This window comes from Polyodon spathula, chromosome 10 (assembly GCF_017654505.1).
Source record: "Polyodon spathula isolate WHYD16114869_AA chromosome 10, ASM1765450v1, whole genome shotgun sequence".
Classification (NCBI taxonomy): Eukaryota; Metazoa; Chordata; class Actinopteri; order Acipenseriformes; family Polyodontidae; genus Polyodon; species Polyodon spathula.
Genome location: NC_054543.1, coordinates 48,456,707 through 48,472,330, shown reverse-complemented (window position 1 = coordinate 48,472,330; position 15,624 = coordinate 48,456,707). Strand labels below are relative to the sequence as shown.

General features: G+C 43.5%; 1 protein-coding gene across 22 annotated transcripts in view; it reads left to right on the top strand.

The window, feature by feature from the left end:
• LOC121322493 (CLIP-associating protein 1-like) overlaps window positions 1-15,624 on the top strand; it is a 95,679-nt gene that overhangs the window by 31,707 nt on the left and 48,348 nt on the right. For 21 of the 22 annotated variants that reach the window (XM_041262561.1, XM_041262581.1, XM_041262583.1 and 18 more), the window contains exon 8: window positions 3,036-3,100. In XM_041262561.1, coding sequence (XP_041118495.1) covers window positions 3,036-3,100 — 65 coding nt within the window. Of the gene's footprint in view, window positions 1-3,035; window positions 3,101-4,237; window positions 4,332-15,624 lie in introns of those variants that run through there. The other variant, XM_041262582.1, reaches the window with a different exon arrangement.

Sequence of the window (15,624 nt, the reverse complement as noted above, 5' to 3'; positions counted from 1 at the left end):
CAGGTTAAGGCTGGTGTGCCTGAATGAAAGTACTCAGTAAACATTACAAGACTGGAGCTCTGGTTCATTTACAGATCGAAAAATAAACGTATTCCAGAATCCAAGTGACTTTAATTTTCTCATATTGTTTTATTTTCTCTCTCTCTAGGCCGCTCTTGTTGTACCTGGTTAAACTCTTTTATTGCTGTTTTATGCGGTTTGATCCTCGAATGCGCTTGATCTTTCATGTGCTCTGTGTACAGGGGTGGGGAGAGCTGAGGCCTCGCTGACTGGTCAGTAAAGAGAGCGCCTCGGGTCTTCCTCAGAGGAGGCTTCCTAATAAACACACATCTCCCTGGAATAACAGACATGGATCAGTCCCCAGAGCTTCTGAACGGAAAGGGCATTGATCACACTTCATGGTTCCTGTTATCTTTCCGTTCAGACTTGTGAAATAGAAACTAAAACTTAGAAAATGACAGATGTATTTTGCACTGTGAACCATTTCCAGGGATTTATAAAAAGGCGTTTATTATTATTATTATTATTATTATTATTATTATTATTATTATTAGTAGCAGTGGTATTTGGTAAATAGGACGAGAAGTATTTAATTTGTTATAATTTCACAGACTGCATTGGTTGCTTTGTTTTGAAATTCAAGTTGTGCAACTCAGAAATGTCTTCATCTAGACAATGTGGGGAAGCTATAAAAAAGGCTAACAAGATGCTCGGATACATTGTGAAAAGTGTTGAATTTAAATCAAGGGAAGTAATGTTAAAACTGTACAATGCACTTGTAAGACCTCATCTTGAATACTGTGTGCAGTTCTGGTCACCTCGCTATAAAAAAGATATTGCTGCTCTAGAAAGAGTGCAAAGAAGAGCGACCAGAATTATTCCGGGCTTAAAAGGCATGTCATATGCAGACAGGCTAAAAGAATTGAATCTGTTCAGTTTTGAACAAAGAAGACTATGTGGCGACCTAATTCAAGCATTCAAAATTCTAAAAGGTATTGACAGTGTCGACCCAAGGGACTCTTTCAGCCTGAAAAAAGAAACAAGGACCAGGGGTCACAAATGGAGTTTAGACAAAGGGGCATTCAGAACAGAAAATAGGAGGCACTTTTTTACACAGAGAATTGTGAGGGTCTGGAATCAACTCCCCAGTAATGTTGTTGAAGCTGACACCCTGGGATCCTTCAAGAAGCTGCTTGATGAGATTCTGGGATCAATAAGCTACTAACAACCAAACGAGCAAGATGGGCCGAATGGCCTCCTCTCGTTTGTAAACTTTCTTATGTTCTTATGTTCTTAATGGGTCGCCCCCTTGCTCCTCACTCCGGAGGATTAATCTGTGCGTGTCAGTTACTGCGAATCCTCTCTAGATAATTCTGAACTGCTCTAACCCTAGAATTGGTTTCTCCCTTTACTGGAGGACGTGTGCTTCTGCCGCTAAATAGATTTCAATCTTTAGTGCTGTAGTGTTTTTATAGATGCTTTTTAACAGGTGCATAAATATTTCATCAAAGCAATTTAGTTTAAAATTCAAATAAATTAACTATCTTGGTGTGGGAATATTGTTTGCAGGGTATGCAAGCAGCCAGGAATGATCACACCGCTTGCCTGCATTGCTGGATATGGTGAATGCTAAAAGAAACAGTGTGACTCTCTTTTGACGTGTGGCTTTGATCGTCTTTCTGTGCGTGTGTAAGTGATGATGTGCCGTGCTCTCGTTTGAAGCAGCCCTTGTGCTTGTTATTGCTGAACAATCCCAACCTCTCCATGGCCACTGATTGTGTGAATTCCATTGTGTAGTGCTATAATCTTCCTCTGGAGCTGTGGGTCTTATTTATACAGCAAAGCATCAAGAAAAACATTCATTCCTGTCGCAACATCACTGTATCTGCCACATGACTATGATGCGCAGGAAGTATGCTTCAGACCACTCTACATGATTGGTTTTGAAGTGTAACGTTCACAGGTCTGAAGTAGAGGCTGGCATCCAAATGGGTAAATTGAGCCCAGAACGTCTCTGAGTAAGTCTGCTGTATCAGGCTGCGTTTCCCAGGGCTGTTTGAGTAAGTCAGGCTGCATTTCCCAGGGCTCTTTGAGTAAGTCTGCTGTATCAGGTTGCGTTTCCCAGGGCTGTTTGAGTAAGTCAGGCTGCGTTTCCCAGGGCTCTTTGAGTAAGTCTGCTGTATCAGGCTGCGTTTCCCAGGGCTGTTTGAGTAAGTCAGGCTGCGTTTCCCAGGGCTCTTTGAGTAAGTCTGCTGTATCAGGTTGCGTTTCCCAGGGCTGTTTGAGTAAGTCAGGCTGCGTTTCCCAGGGCTCTTTGAGTAAGTCTGCTGTATCAGGTTGCGTTTCCCAGGGCTGTTTGAGTAAGTCAGGCTGCGTTTCCCAGGGCTCTTTGAGTAAGTCTGCTGTATCAGGCTGCGTTTCCCATGGCTGTTTGAGTAAGTCAGGCTGCGTTTCCCAGGGCTCTTTGAGTAAGTCTGCTGTATCAGGCTGCGTTTCCCAGGGCTCTTTGAGTAAGTCTGCTGTATCAGGTTGCGTTTCCCAGGGCTCTTTGAGTAAGTCTGCTGTATCAGGCTGCGTTTCCCAGGGCTCTTTGAGTAAGTCTGCTGTATCAGGCTGCGTTTCCCAGGGCTCTTTGAGTAAGTCTGCTGTATCAGGCTGCGTTTCCCAGGGCTCTTTGAGTAAGTCTGCTGTATCAGGCTGCGTTTCCCAGGGCTCTTTGAGTAAGTCTGCTGTATCAGGCTGCGTTTCCCAGGGCTCTTTGAGTAAGTCTGCTGTATCCGGCTGGCTGGGGTGTGACTTTGGTATGAGTAAGGAAGTAAGGAGAGAGGGAGAGGGAGAGAGGGAGAGAAGGTGTCTGCTTATTCAAGGTGCCTTTCTTTGACTTGCTGTGGTAAGATGCAGTTTTTCCCTGTGAGCTGGTCTGGTTAAAAGGGTTCATCTTGTTTATCATTTGATATGTGTTTTCTAAGTCACGCTCTTTTGGATTCAGGAATAAATGCAATTTTTTTTTTATTTTCTGTTTTTCTCCCCAACAGATTGAATGTAATTTTTGCAAAGTTCGCTGAAGTGCAAAAGTCTGGGAACATGATGCCATCTTCAGGTGAGTCATAAATACACAGTAAATAGTGCTTCAATTTCATGGACATCGGTGAAGAATCCAAAGCCACCCTGTTTATGTGGTGATTTTTAGTCCCGTGCGAGTCGGGCTTTTGTTATCTTTTGCATTCCATTAGGCATAGCTCTGTTCACCTTGTTCCTGTGATGGGATACTTTTAGTTTTTGGTAAACATCATCTTCTAAAGTGTCTTTTATTAAAAACGACTGGCGGTGGGACAAATACCCATTTAAACACTGCTTAAAATGTATTTGTGTGGTCTTATTTTCATGATGTTAAGATCAAGATCTTCCTCCTGAAATCTCTACTGTACATAATCTGGAATTTGAACTACAGTAGTTATGGGTTCTTCTTGTTTTTTCTTCACTTGCCCAGATGGATATTTATAAATGTTATAAGAAGTACATGCCATCTGCTGAATTTGGCGAAATTGCATCCCTATCTTGTGCTTGAAAACATCCTACAGAATGCCATAGTGTCTGGCACAAGCGATTGCATTGGAAAATTGATTTTGAATGCTTCTGAATTTGTGGTTCAGGAGAATTTTCATTAAAAGTGTAACAGCTGAGCACCGCAGCTGTGAGAGGGTGGCAGGGGGGGCGGTGCAGTTGTCAAAAAGGACCTGTGTGCTGTTCAGAGCCTGTTTTAGTGCACACAATCGCTGCCTGATTTAACTTTTCATATTGTGGCGTTTGGCCATTTCAACTCATTGTTAAAACGTGCTTACTCTGCAGTGCTGGGTGCTTTCCTGTGGAAATGGACGTGGAAACTCTAGGTTCCGTTACGGATGATAGATGAGGGATTAAAAAAAGAAATACCGGTATATAAAACCAAAAAAAAACATTCATCTGTTTGCCTCTGTGTGTAACTCGTCGTTTATTAGACATGCAAACGTATAAACAGAAAAGCTCACTGCTGCAGTCTGCTGTGCCTCATTACCATGGAAGGAATGTCAGCTGTCTTGTAAACTCAAGGCTGGAGCTGAGACATAGATATTATACTAGAGGGAGGTGGGCTGTGAGAAGCAGGAGGGAGCTGCAGGCTTTTATTTTGGAGAAGGGCGGCAGTTGTCATCTGCGAGGTCACAAGACTAGTTGGAAGGGGGGGGGGGGATTCTAACAGAGCTGAATCTAGGGCTCCTTGCATAGCACACTGTGTGTTTGTGTGTGCGTGCGTGTGAGGAGAAGGAATCCTCTCACTATGACTGCTGGAGAAGGTAAGATTCCAAACTGGATGGCATTTGTATTTTATTTAAAAGGGGGAGTGGTGATTGGGACTCAGGAATGTGTGTCCCTTACAGCTATCTTAAAAAAATGATGGCAGTTTCTCTAATCGATCAGCGGGTGATTTTTTTTGTATTGCCTCTACTATGCTGTGTTTAAAGAGAGTATAAAATACCGCCTTTGTTACAGTTTCATTCGAAAGGTGCCTTGCATCGTCTAAAAATAGTCATGTGCTGCTTTTTGTGATATTGGTGTAATGCAGTGCTGTATTCTTAATGACATTTAAAGCTGTGTTTAACACTTTGCTGGGGTTTAAATCTCATTTTTTTGTGAGAAATGAATTGTGTTCATATACAGTACTACTAAAATTATTATGTTTAAGTTCAATATTACTAATATTGATGTAGAGTATTAGCAAATTTGTTCTTCTAAATATGTAGAACACTCCTTTTTGAAGAATTTATTGAAGGGGGGTGAATGTGAGGATAAACTGTATATAATTAGTGTGTCTAATTCTGTAAGTTGCATAAGTGAAGCAGATGCAGTTCACAAACCAGAAATGACTGTGTTTGATCATTGACAGCCTTGACTTGTATGGAAAGTGAGCCGTTGTGCTTCAGAGTATTTTATTTACCGTGTCGCTGCTTGTAAATATTGTTTACAAGAGGCAAAGCCTGTGGTGTTGACTTCATCACTGGCTGATTCTTTTGAGGAGAATGGCGTTCCTGTTTCTCTTTTAAAGAGCAGAGTGGGCAGAGTGTTAGTGATGGAAATGGGTAACCCCTGAGGCAGCCCTGAGTGCAGTGCATGCTTCTGCACCAATTCAGCCAGGCTGACGCTTCATCCTGTTTTACACATTTACATTCTAAAATGGAAGAGGGTGCCACTCTGCTGGGCTGGGCAGTGTTTGCCCTTTTCCTCTCGGGAGCTGGCCATCCATTCATGGAAAACAAGATTGCTTTGGAACAATCATCCCCGCACGTCAGATCAGTGCAGTTAACCTGTGAAATCTGCATCAACTGGACTACCATACAAGCCATTGTTATCACACAACTACTGCCATCCTATCACATGCTGTACAGAGAGCCTGGACTATAACAGGGATGGGAATAAGGCTTCTATTGCAGTTTCACCCATTCTGTGTTTACTATGAGCCACAACGTATCTGTCACAAACGCAGGTATGCCTTACTAAACTTTTAGCAAAGCCAGGAATGGATCAAACAGCTGTGTGTGTGTGTATATATATATATATATATATATATATATATATATATATATATATATATATATATATATATATATATATATATATATATAAACAGCAGCCCCCACATGTGACATTAGGCATCCTCACCCAGTGAAGGGTTCATATAAATGTACATGCTTGGTAAGTGGAAATGATGATTGAGAATATGACAGTAGAAATAATCAGAAGAGCAATGAGAAGACCTTGACAGAAAGTTTGTGTAAATGGAGTGGGTCCTCTCTGCCTGGGAACAGTGCGTTGTCACATGTCAGGATTGGGCCAGAATGCCACCATAGATCAAGAGAAAACTATGAGGTTATCTATATATAGTTACAGTAGTTAGAAAGCGAAGTGGTCCATTGAAGACTATAATCTCAGACCATGTGTGTTTCATAATCATCTATGATTTCCATTTGATTTGCTCAGTAAAACCATCTTAAATATGTGATAAGAGCGCTGCCTTCTCGATAAGATGACTGACATCCTCATCCTTATGACTGATAAGATTGACATCCTCTTTGAAAACAGAGGTTATTAGTGAAATGTGCTTCGTTTGTGTTGCTTTGGCTGGAGCGCATGTTCCCAAGGACGTGCTTGAAACAGAAACACAATCTGAATGCAGCTTTTGTTCGCTTTCCAGACAAATCCATTAAGGTGTTCTGTGTGCGTCCTAAATAGCCTGCTGGCCATGTGACCTTGAAAAGATGACTAGATCCCTTTAGTGGGTTCTGAATACTGGGGAAGTGCACCCTCTGCCAGTGCAGAGTTGAGTTTCATTTTGCGATGGGAATGCTTTTGTTTGCACGCAGAAAAAACAAAACAGTGGGGGATTAATCTGATGTGTGTGTATATGTAATTTCATTTTCAGGTTGTGTATGTGCACAGTTCAGCAGACTTTACTCAAATTTGCGATGCCTTGCTGTAGGACTGTCTTCCGTACTTGCATTACATATGCAGACAGCAACAGGTGCAGATTGGAGTTCTCATGCTGCTGAATCCCTGTTTCGTGCTGTCAGCGGGATATCTTTTGGGAGGAAACGCCTTCAAGTGTCCCAATACAGCAGCCGTCTAGTAAACTACTGATATAAGACAATTCTGTAGAAGCATTGCACTGAGATTCATTTGTATTTCTGGTACGTTCAGAGCAAGAAACTCTGTTTTGTATTGCAATCATAGCATGGAAGTACGAGCATGTTTTTCTTTGAGCGCTCGCACTGTCCAGCTGTTTGCGGTGGAACGTGGTGTTAGAGACTTGGCCTGGGGTAGATCTTGCTCCTGTTCTATAGAATTGATTGATGTTCTTGTTTTTATGAGCATGTTTTTCTGTCCTGTAATACTTTTGTGTTTTTGTAAAAGCCCAATGTCGCTCTGCTGTGCTGACAAACAGCAAATTCAATCTGGCTATCTGGTTACATAGCTGCTCAAACAGGGCCTTGCATGCAAACTAGTACAGTGTTAGCTGCCACACAGGCCCACAAGTGCCCTGGTTAGATTACAGCTGACAAGGGTTTGTATGCTGGCAGGGCCCCAATGAGGGGCTGTACAGAGACTTGTGTTTTGAATTAATCTGTGATTCTATTCAGGATACACGGCCGGGTTGAATTTCAGTAATAAAATCATCTTGCCTGAACTGAATGCCTCAGTCCTGTGTTGTACTGGGAGCCACTTCCTTTTCATTCTTGTTATATCAGTACTGCAATCGGGTAGATGCTGAGATTTCCAATAGCGCTCAGTGGATATTTAATCAGTTCCCATGACATCTCTCGGTTTCTGTTCAGATGAACCCAATGGAAGCACTCAGCTCAAGTATCGATGTGTTGGGGTTTATATTGTAAACAGTATGCCTTGCCTGTCAAGAGTAGAGCCATGCCTGTCAAGAGTATTCCGTTCCCTTTCCTGCATTGGGACTGGGGTAGAGTATTCCATTCCCTTTCTCACATTGGGACTGGGATAAAGTATTCCATTCTCTTTCTCACATTGAGACTGGGATAAAGTATTCCGTTCCCTTTCTCACATTGGGACTGGGATAAAGTATTCTATTCCCTTTCTCACATTGGGACTGGGATAAAGTATTCCATTCTCTTTCTCACATTGAGACTGGGATAAAGTATTCCATTCCCTTTCTCACATTGGGACTGGGATAAAGTATTCCATTCCCTTTCTCACATTGGGACTGGGATAAAGTATTCCGTTCCCTTTCTCACATTGGGACTGGGATAAAGTATTCTATTCCCTTTCTCACATTGGGACTGGGATAAAGTATTCCATTCCCTTTCTCACATTGGGACTGGGATAAAGTATTCCGTTCCCTTTCTCACATTGGGACTGGGATAAAGTATTCCATTCCCTTTCTCACATTGGGACGGGGGTAGAGTATTCCATTCCCTTTCTCACATTGGGACGGGGGTAGAGTATTCCATTCCCTTTCTCACATTGGGACTGGGGTCGAGTATTTCATTCCCCTTCTCACATTGGGACTGGGGTCGAGTATTCCATTCCCTTTCTCACATTGGGACTGGGGTCGAGTATTTCATTCCCTTTCCTGCATTGGGACGGGGGTAGAGTATTTCGTTCCCTTTCTCACATTGGGACTGGGGTCGAGTATTTCATTCCCTTTCCTGCATTGGGACTTGGTCCCCAGCTGTTGACAATATCTTGTTATTCAGGGTGTGTTTCTACAACCCTGGCTTCGGTCCGGTTCTATTTTTACATGTTGCTTCTTTAACGAAAGGGCATTCGCTACCCAAGTCGTGCTGATTGAGTCATTTTACTGTTTTCACACACAATACTCTTTTTTACTTTTCTTTTTTTCCTAACTCCTAAGCAAGCTCTCCAGAAGTTTCTTCAGGTTTAGAGAGCAGTGGAATTTCTTTTGTGAAAGCCTGAGATGGAGTGAAATCTTTCCCATTAGACACTTACTGTCGTCTTTGCACTGTAAACATTAACAGCAGCTCACAGTTAAATGATATCTTTGCTCCGACAATTAAATAGAATCCAGTGAACCTGAAGACTGTCTGTCTGTATTTTAAGATTTCAAATTCAGTGCCGAGTGCTTTTATTGTCACCTTTTTGTACGACTGCCTCATCAGTATTCGTACATTCAGGATGCTAATGAGGGGTTTGGAACTGCAAAAAGACACAGCGACTGACAAGAAAGGGAGAGAAGACATTCCTCTGCATGGAGATATTTACAGTCTTCTTATTTCATGCTTTGGGCACATCGTTATTAAAAGCATCTTGAAGCACTGATTTCAGGGAGCCCCTGCAGGCTTTAGGACCAGCTCCTGCAACACTGTGCAAATTGTGTTTGGAATCTGGCTAAATTGCTGATGGTGAAACAAGGCACTGCTTATTGGAAAGGGATTCCAAACCAGGTTATGTTTAATTGTGGGTAGGAGTTTACGTGCTTAAGAGCTCAGGGTTTTTATATACTATTTTCTAAATAACAAATACAGGCAGCACTGCAGACAGACACAGAGAGGACCCCTCGGGTCACTGCCTGCACGCCACTGTCTCGCATCTGGAGCTCTTTGACATTACTAACTGACTACTGATTCCTGCTTTATTTTAATTTTAATGTGTAAACTAAAAAAAAAACAGCAAGGCTGCCAGATACATGTAATGAATTGTAATGAATTTTGTATTGCTTGGTTTGTGAGTGGCAAGCTGATTAATCCAGTAGGCAGTTGTGCTCTAATAAAAGAGGCTGTAATGTGAATTCAGGGTTACTGTCCTTCTCGGGTGGGGGGTATTTTTTTTGCAATAAATGAAGATAATGTTTGTGAAATATAAGCTGTGTGTGAAAGGCAAATCAAGTCTGGTTTTTATTTTTTGGTGAAGCATTTCCAAGAGAGAGAGAGAAATATGTCAGTCAGTTTGTCAATTTACAAGCTTAGACATGATTGAACTTCCTAACTTTAACCTTCAACAGAACATCCTTTATTCGTTGCTCCCCCAAATATCTCTACATACGGCAGTAGGAGCTCAAAGAAATACGTTACTGTAAACACACTCTGATTCCATTTCACACAGAAATGAAACTGGGATCATGTGACACTCCTTCTAGCTTGAGATGCTTGTCATCTAGTGGCAGATCTGCAGATTTAAAATTGGGCTTGCTCGATCAGTCAGTCAATTAATCAGTCAGTCAGTGGCAGTTTTAGCTGTAGCAAGCACTGTGAGTTTGTAATCAGGTAATACAAATCCATTTAATGGAAGTGTTTTGACAGCACAGATCGGTTTGAAAATGAAAGAAGAGAATTGTCCTCATGAACTGACTGAGCCAGTTTTGCTTCTTGGATGTGATGATCAGTAATTGGATGACACAGTGATCTCTAATATAGTATACTATAAAACATCACCATTAAAATGGCGTATTCTAACCAGTGTTTTTTATTTATACATTTTTGCTTGAAAGAGTCGACTTTCCAATGTGTCGGTATGTAACATACCTTTGCTTATAGGCTTTTGATACCACGGTAACGAATCTCACTTATTTCTGTTTAAATGTCATTTCCTACATAGTTAGTGATGTAATGATCTACTGTTCCTTTCTAGTTAACCCTTCAGGCCTCGTGGTTTGTAATATGATATAAAGCTGGAGTGAGAATATGGCAGCTTTAGATTAGTTTCTCTTGCTTTTGCTAGTCTTTTCAGGCACCATTGTCTAGCAGCAGCACACACTGGGGGTATCTGGGCAGGAGCAGCTGTGGGCTCCTCTGCACCCACTGGCTGTAAGAGTTAGTTTAGCAGGTACTGCAACACACCCAGAGAGAGCAGGTGGGTGTGTGCGTGCACAATGGACCTATTCATTTAGTTGGTTCTGGATTCTTAATGTATTTAGAGTATTTATTATAGAGCTTTGGTCAAAAATATATATATTTTTAAAAAGCACAGACAGTTTGTTTTGGAGCCTCTAGGCAGAGAGTATAACAACGATACAGACCTTTAAATCAAAACTGCATGTGCAGAACAGAGCGTTAATGAAGCTGTTTGCTGATCAGACGGATACCTGCCCCTAGTGGAAATGATGACACGCTGGGAAATTGATCTGCTGGACTGTTTGGAGGTTCGGAGGATTAGTCATGCTCTTATAAAGGGCTTGAGGTTCAATAGAGGTTGACGATGACTCCATGTATTCATCACTGACAATTGGTGACGGCTGCTCAGTCTCTCTCAGTTGTCAACTGTCTGTGATGAATACTCGGAGTCATCCTCAACCACTGTCGAACCTTAACCCAAAACCTGGGACAGGTGCCAGCTAGCCCTGGAAGGTCTGGATAGCGAGAGCCGCTTGCTGTTACCTCCTCCACCATCTTGACACAGTGAAACAGTCCTGAAGGAAGATGTACTGCACCTCTGAGTGACATGGTTGACTAGCAAACCGGGATAAGAAGCCTTTCCCTTTAAGATCAGAGAGAGAAAGAAAGAAAGAGAGAAGGGGGGAGGGTGAGATCACTGTCTGGACTGATAACAAACCGGACCCTTGAAACAGTGTTGGATGTGAGTGGGAATGGGAAAGCATGAAGGAATGTTGAGGAAGCTGGTGTGCAAGAGGATCTGTACTTGTAAGCAAGAGGCTTTGGGTTCTTGATGATGATAGTGATAATAATAATAATAATAATAATAATAATAATAATAATAATAATAATAATAATAATAATAATAATAATAATAATTGGCATGGAATGCATAATTTTTTAATGTTTGTGCACAGCCAGCACCCTGGAGAGCTTGCTTGCTGCTGAATTTATTATTATTATTATTATTATTATTGCATGGAATGCATCATTGTTAATGTTTGCGCACAGCCAGCGCCCTGGAGAGCTTGCTTGCTGTTGAATGATTTCAGAGTTAGGGTCAGCAGGCCAATGTGAAATATTAAACTCTTCAGGGTATTGGACCAGCTGGTGATACTGCTAGCAGCTCAGTGATGATCACTCTGGACAGTCCTTTCCTTTTTTTATGTAGGGAACAGAGAGGAAATTAAATTGAATGCAAAAACAAATGGTTGCAGTTCTGTTTGTGCTGTCAGGAAGTATAGTGGAGATAGTTAAAGCTGTGCTTGGTTTTAATGCCCTGTTTCTGAAGGCTGTATGTTCTGCGGTGTGTCAATGAACTAGTCCCGAATGCTGCATGCTCTGTGCAGGACTGCAGCCCGTATTGGGGTGTGCAGATCGGTTCAGTTATTCAGTATGGGGGTGTGCAGATCTGTTCAGTTATTCAGTATGGGGGTGTGCAGATCGGTTCAGTTATTCAGTATGGGGGTGTGCAGGTCGGTTCAGTTATTCAGTATGGGGGTGTGCAGATCGGTTCAGTTATTCAGTGTGGGGGTGTGCAGATCGGTTCAGTTATTCAGTATGGGGGTGTGCAGATCGGTTCAGTTATTCAGTATTGGGGTGTGCAGATCGGTTCAGTTATTCAGTATGGGGGTGTGCAGATCGGTTCAGTTATTCAGTATGGGGGTGTGCAGATCGGTTCAGTTATTCAGTATGGGGGTGTGCAGATCGGTTCAGTTATTCAGTGTTGGGGTGTGCAGATCGGTTCAGTTATTCAGTATGGGGGTGTGCAGATCGGTTCAGTTATTCAGTGTGGGGGTGTGCAGATCGGTTCAGTTATTCAGTATGGGGGTGTGCAGATCGGTTCAGTTATTCAGTATGGGGGTGTGCAGATCGGTTCAGTTATTCAGTGTTGGGGTGTGCAGATCGGTTCAGTTATTCAGTGTTGGGGTGTGCACATCGGTTCAGTTATTCAGTATGGGGGTGTGCAGATCGGTTCAGTTATTCAGTATTGGGGTGTGCAGATCTGTTCAGTTATTCAGTGTTGGGGTGTGCAGATCTGTTCAGTTATTCAGTGTTGGGGTGTGCAGATCTGTTCAGTTATTCAGTGTTGGGGTGTGCAGATCGGTTCAGTTATTCAGTGTGGGGGTGTGCAGATCGGTTCAGTTATTCAGTGTGGGGGTGTGCAGGTCGGTTCAGTTATTCAGTATGGGGGTGTGCACATCGGTTCAGTTATTCAGTATGGGGGTGTGCAGATCGGTTCAGTTATTCAGTATGGGGGTGTGCAGATCGGTTCAGTTATTCAGTGTTGGGGTGTGCAGATCTGTTCAGTTATTCAGTATGGGGGTGTGCAGATCTGTTCAGTTATTCAGTATTGGGGTGTGCAGATCTGTTCAGTTATTCAGTATGGGGGTGTGCAGATCGGTTCAGTTATTCAGTATGGGGGTGTGCAGATCGGTTCAGTTATTCAGTGTGGGGGTGTGCAGATCGGTTCAGTTATTCAGTATGGGGGTGTGCACATCGGTTCAGTTATTCAGTATGGGGGTGTGCACATCGGTTCAGTTATTCAGTATGGGGGTGTGCAGATCGGTTCAGTTATTCAGTGTTGGGGTGTGCACATCGGTTCAGTTATTCAGTGTGGGGGTGTGCAGATCGGTTCAGTTATTCAGTATGGGGGTGTGCAGATCGGTTCAGTTATTCAGTGTGGGGGTGTGCAGATCGGTTCAGTTATTCAGTGTGGGGGTGTGCAGATCGGTTCAGTTATTCAGTGTGGGGGTGTGCAGATCGGTTCAGTTATTCAGTATGGGGGTGTGCAGATCGGTTCAGTTATTCAGTATGGGGGTGTGCAGATCGGTTCAGTTATTCAGTATGGGGGTGTGCAGATCGGTTCAGTTATTCAGTATGGGGGTGTGCAGATCGGTTCAGTTATTCAGTATGGGGGTGTGCAGATCGGTTCAGTTATTCAGTATGGGGGTGTGCAGATCGGTTCAGTTATTCAGTGTTGGGGTGTGCAGATCGGTTCAGTTATTCAGTATGGGGGTGTGCAGATCGGTTCAGTTATTCAGTATGGGGGTGTGCAGATCGGTTCAGTTATTCAGTATGGGGGTGTGCAGATCGGTTCAGTTATTCAGTATGGGGGTGTGCAGATCGGTTCAGTTATTCAGTGTTGGGGTGTGCAGATCGGTTCAGTTATTCAGTATGGGGGTGTGCAGATCGGTTCAGTTATTCAGTATGGGGGTGTGCAGATCGGTTCAGTTATTCAGTGTTGGGGGGTGCAGTCGGTTCAGTTATTCAGTATGGGGGTGTGCAGATCGGTTCAGTTATTCAGTATGGGGGTGTGCAGATCGGTTCAGTTATTCAGTATGGGGGTGTGCAGATCGGTTCAGTTATTCAGTATGGGGGTGTGCAGATCGGTTCAGTTATTCAGTATGGGGGTGTGCAGATCGGTTCAGTTATTCAGTATGGGGGTGTGCACATCGGTTCAGTTATTCAGTATGGGGGTGTGCATCGGTTCAGTTATTCAGTATGGGGGTGTGCAGATCGGTTCAGTTATTCAGTATGGGGGTGTGCAGATCGGTTCAGTTATTCAGTATGGGGGTGTGCAGATCGGTTCAGTTATTCAGTATGGGGGTGTGCAGATCGGTTCAGTTATTCAGTATGGGGGTGTGCAGATCGGTTCAGTTATTCAGTATGGGGGTGTGCAGATCGGTTCAGTTATTCAGTATGGGGGTGTGCAGATCGGTTCAGTTATTCAGTGTGGGGGTGTGCAGATCGGTTCAGTTATTCAGTATTGGGGTGTGCAGATCGGTTCAGTTATTCAGTGTGGGGGTGTGCAGATCGGTTCAGTTATTCAGTATGGGGGTGTGCAGATCGGTTCAGTTATTCAGTATGGGGGTGTGCAGATCGGTTCAGTTATTCAGTATGGGGGTGTGCAGATCGGTTCAGTTATTCAGTATGGGGGTGTGCAGATCTGTTCAGTTATTCAGTATGGGGGTGTGCAGATCGGTTCAGTTATTCAGTATTGGGGTGTGCAGATCGGTTCAGTTATTCAGTATTGGGGTGTGCAGATCTGTTCAGTTATTCAGTGTTGGGGTGTGCAGATCTGTTCAGTTATTCAGTATGGGGGTGTGCACATCGGTTCAGTTATTCAGTGTTGGGGTGTGCAGATCGGTTCAGTTATTCAGTATGGGGGTGTGCAGGTCGGTTCAGTTATTCAGTGTTGGGGTGTGCAGGTCGGTTCAGTTATTCAGTATGGGGGTGTGCAGATCGGTTCAGTTATTCAGTATTGGGGTGTGCAGATCTGTTCAGTTATTCAGTATGGGGGTGTGCAGATCGGTTCAGTTATTCAGTATGGGGGTGTGCAGATCGGTTCAGTTATTCAGTATGGGGGTGTGCAGATCGGTTCAGTTATTCAGTATGGGGGTGTGCACATCGGTTCAGTTATTCAGTATGGGGGTGTGCAGATCGGTTCAGTTATTCAGTATGGGGGTGTGCACATCGGTTCAGTTATTCAGTATGGGGGTGTGCAGATCGGTTCAGTTATTCAGTATGGGGGTGTGCAGATCGGTTCAGTTATTCAGTGTGGGGGTGTGCAGATCGGTTCAGTTATTCAGTATGGGGGTGTGCAGATCGGTTCAGTTATTCAGTATGGGGGTGTGCACATCGGTTCAGTTATTCAGTGTTGGGGTGTGCAGATCGGTTCAGTTATTCAGTGTTGGGGTGTGCAGATCGGTTCAGTTATTCAGTGTTGGGGTGTGCAGATCGGTTCAGTTATTCAGTATGGGGGTGTGCAGATCGGTTCAGTTATTCAGTATGGGGGTGTGCAGATCGGTTCAGTTATTCAGTATGGGGGTGTGCAGATCGGTTCAGTTATTCAGTATGGGGGTGTGCAGATCGGTTCAGTTATTCAGTATGGGGGTGTGCAGATCGGTTCAGTTATTCAGTATGGGGGTGTGCAGGTCGGTTCAGTTATTCAGTATGGGGGTGTGCAGGTCGGTTCAGTTATTCAGTATGGGGGTGTGCAGATCTGTTCAGTTATTCAGTATGGGGGTGTGCAGATCGGTTCAGTTATTCAGTATGGGGGTGTGCAGATCGGTTCAGTTATTCAGTGTTGGGGTGTGCAGATCGGTTCAGTTATTCAGTGTTGGGGTGTGCAGGTCGGTTCAGTTATTCAGTATGGGGGTGTGCAGATCGGTTCAGTTATTCAGTGTTGGGGTGTGCAGATCGGTTCAGTTATTCAGTATGGGGGTGTGCAGATCGG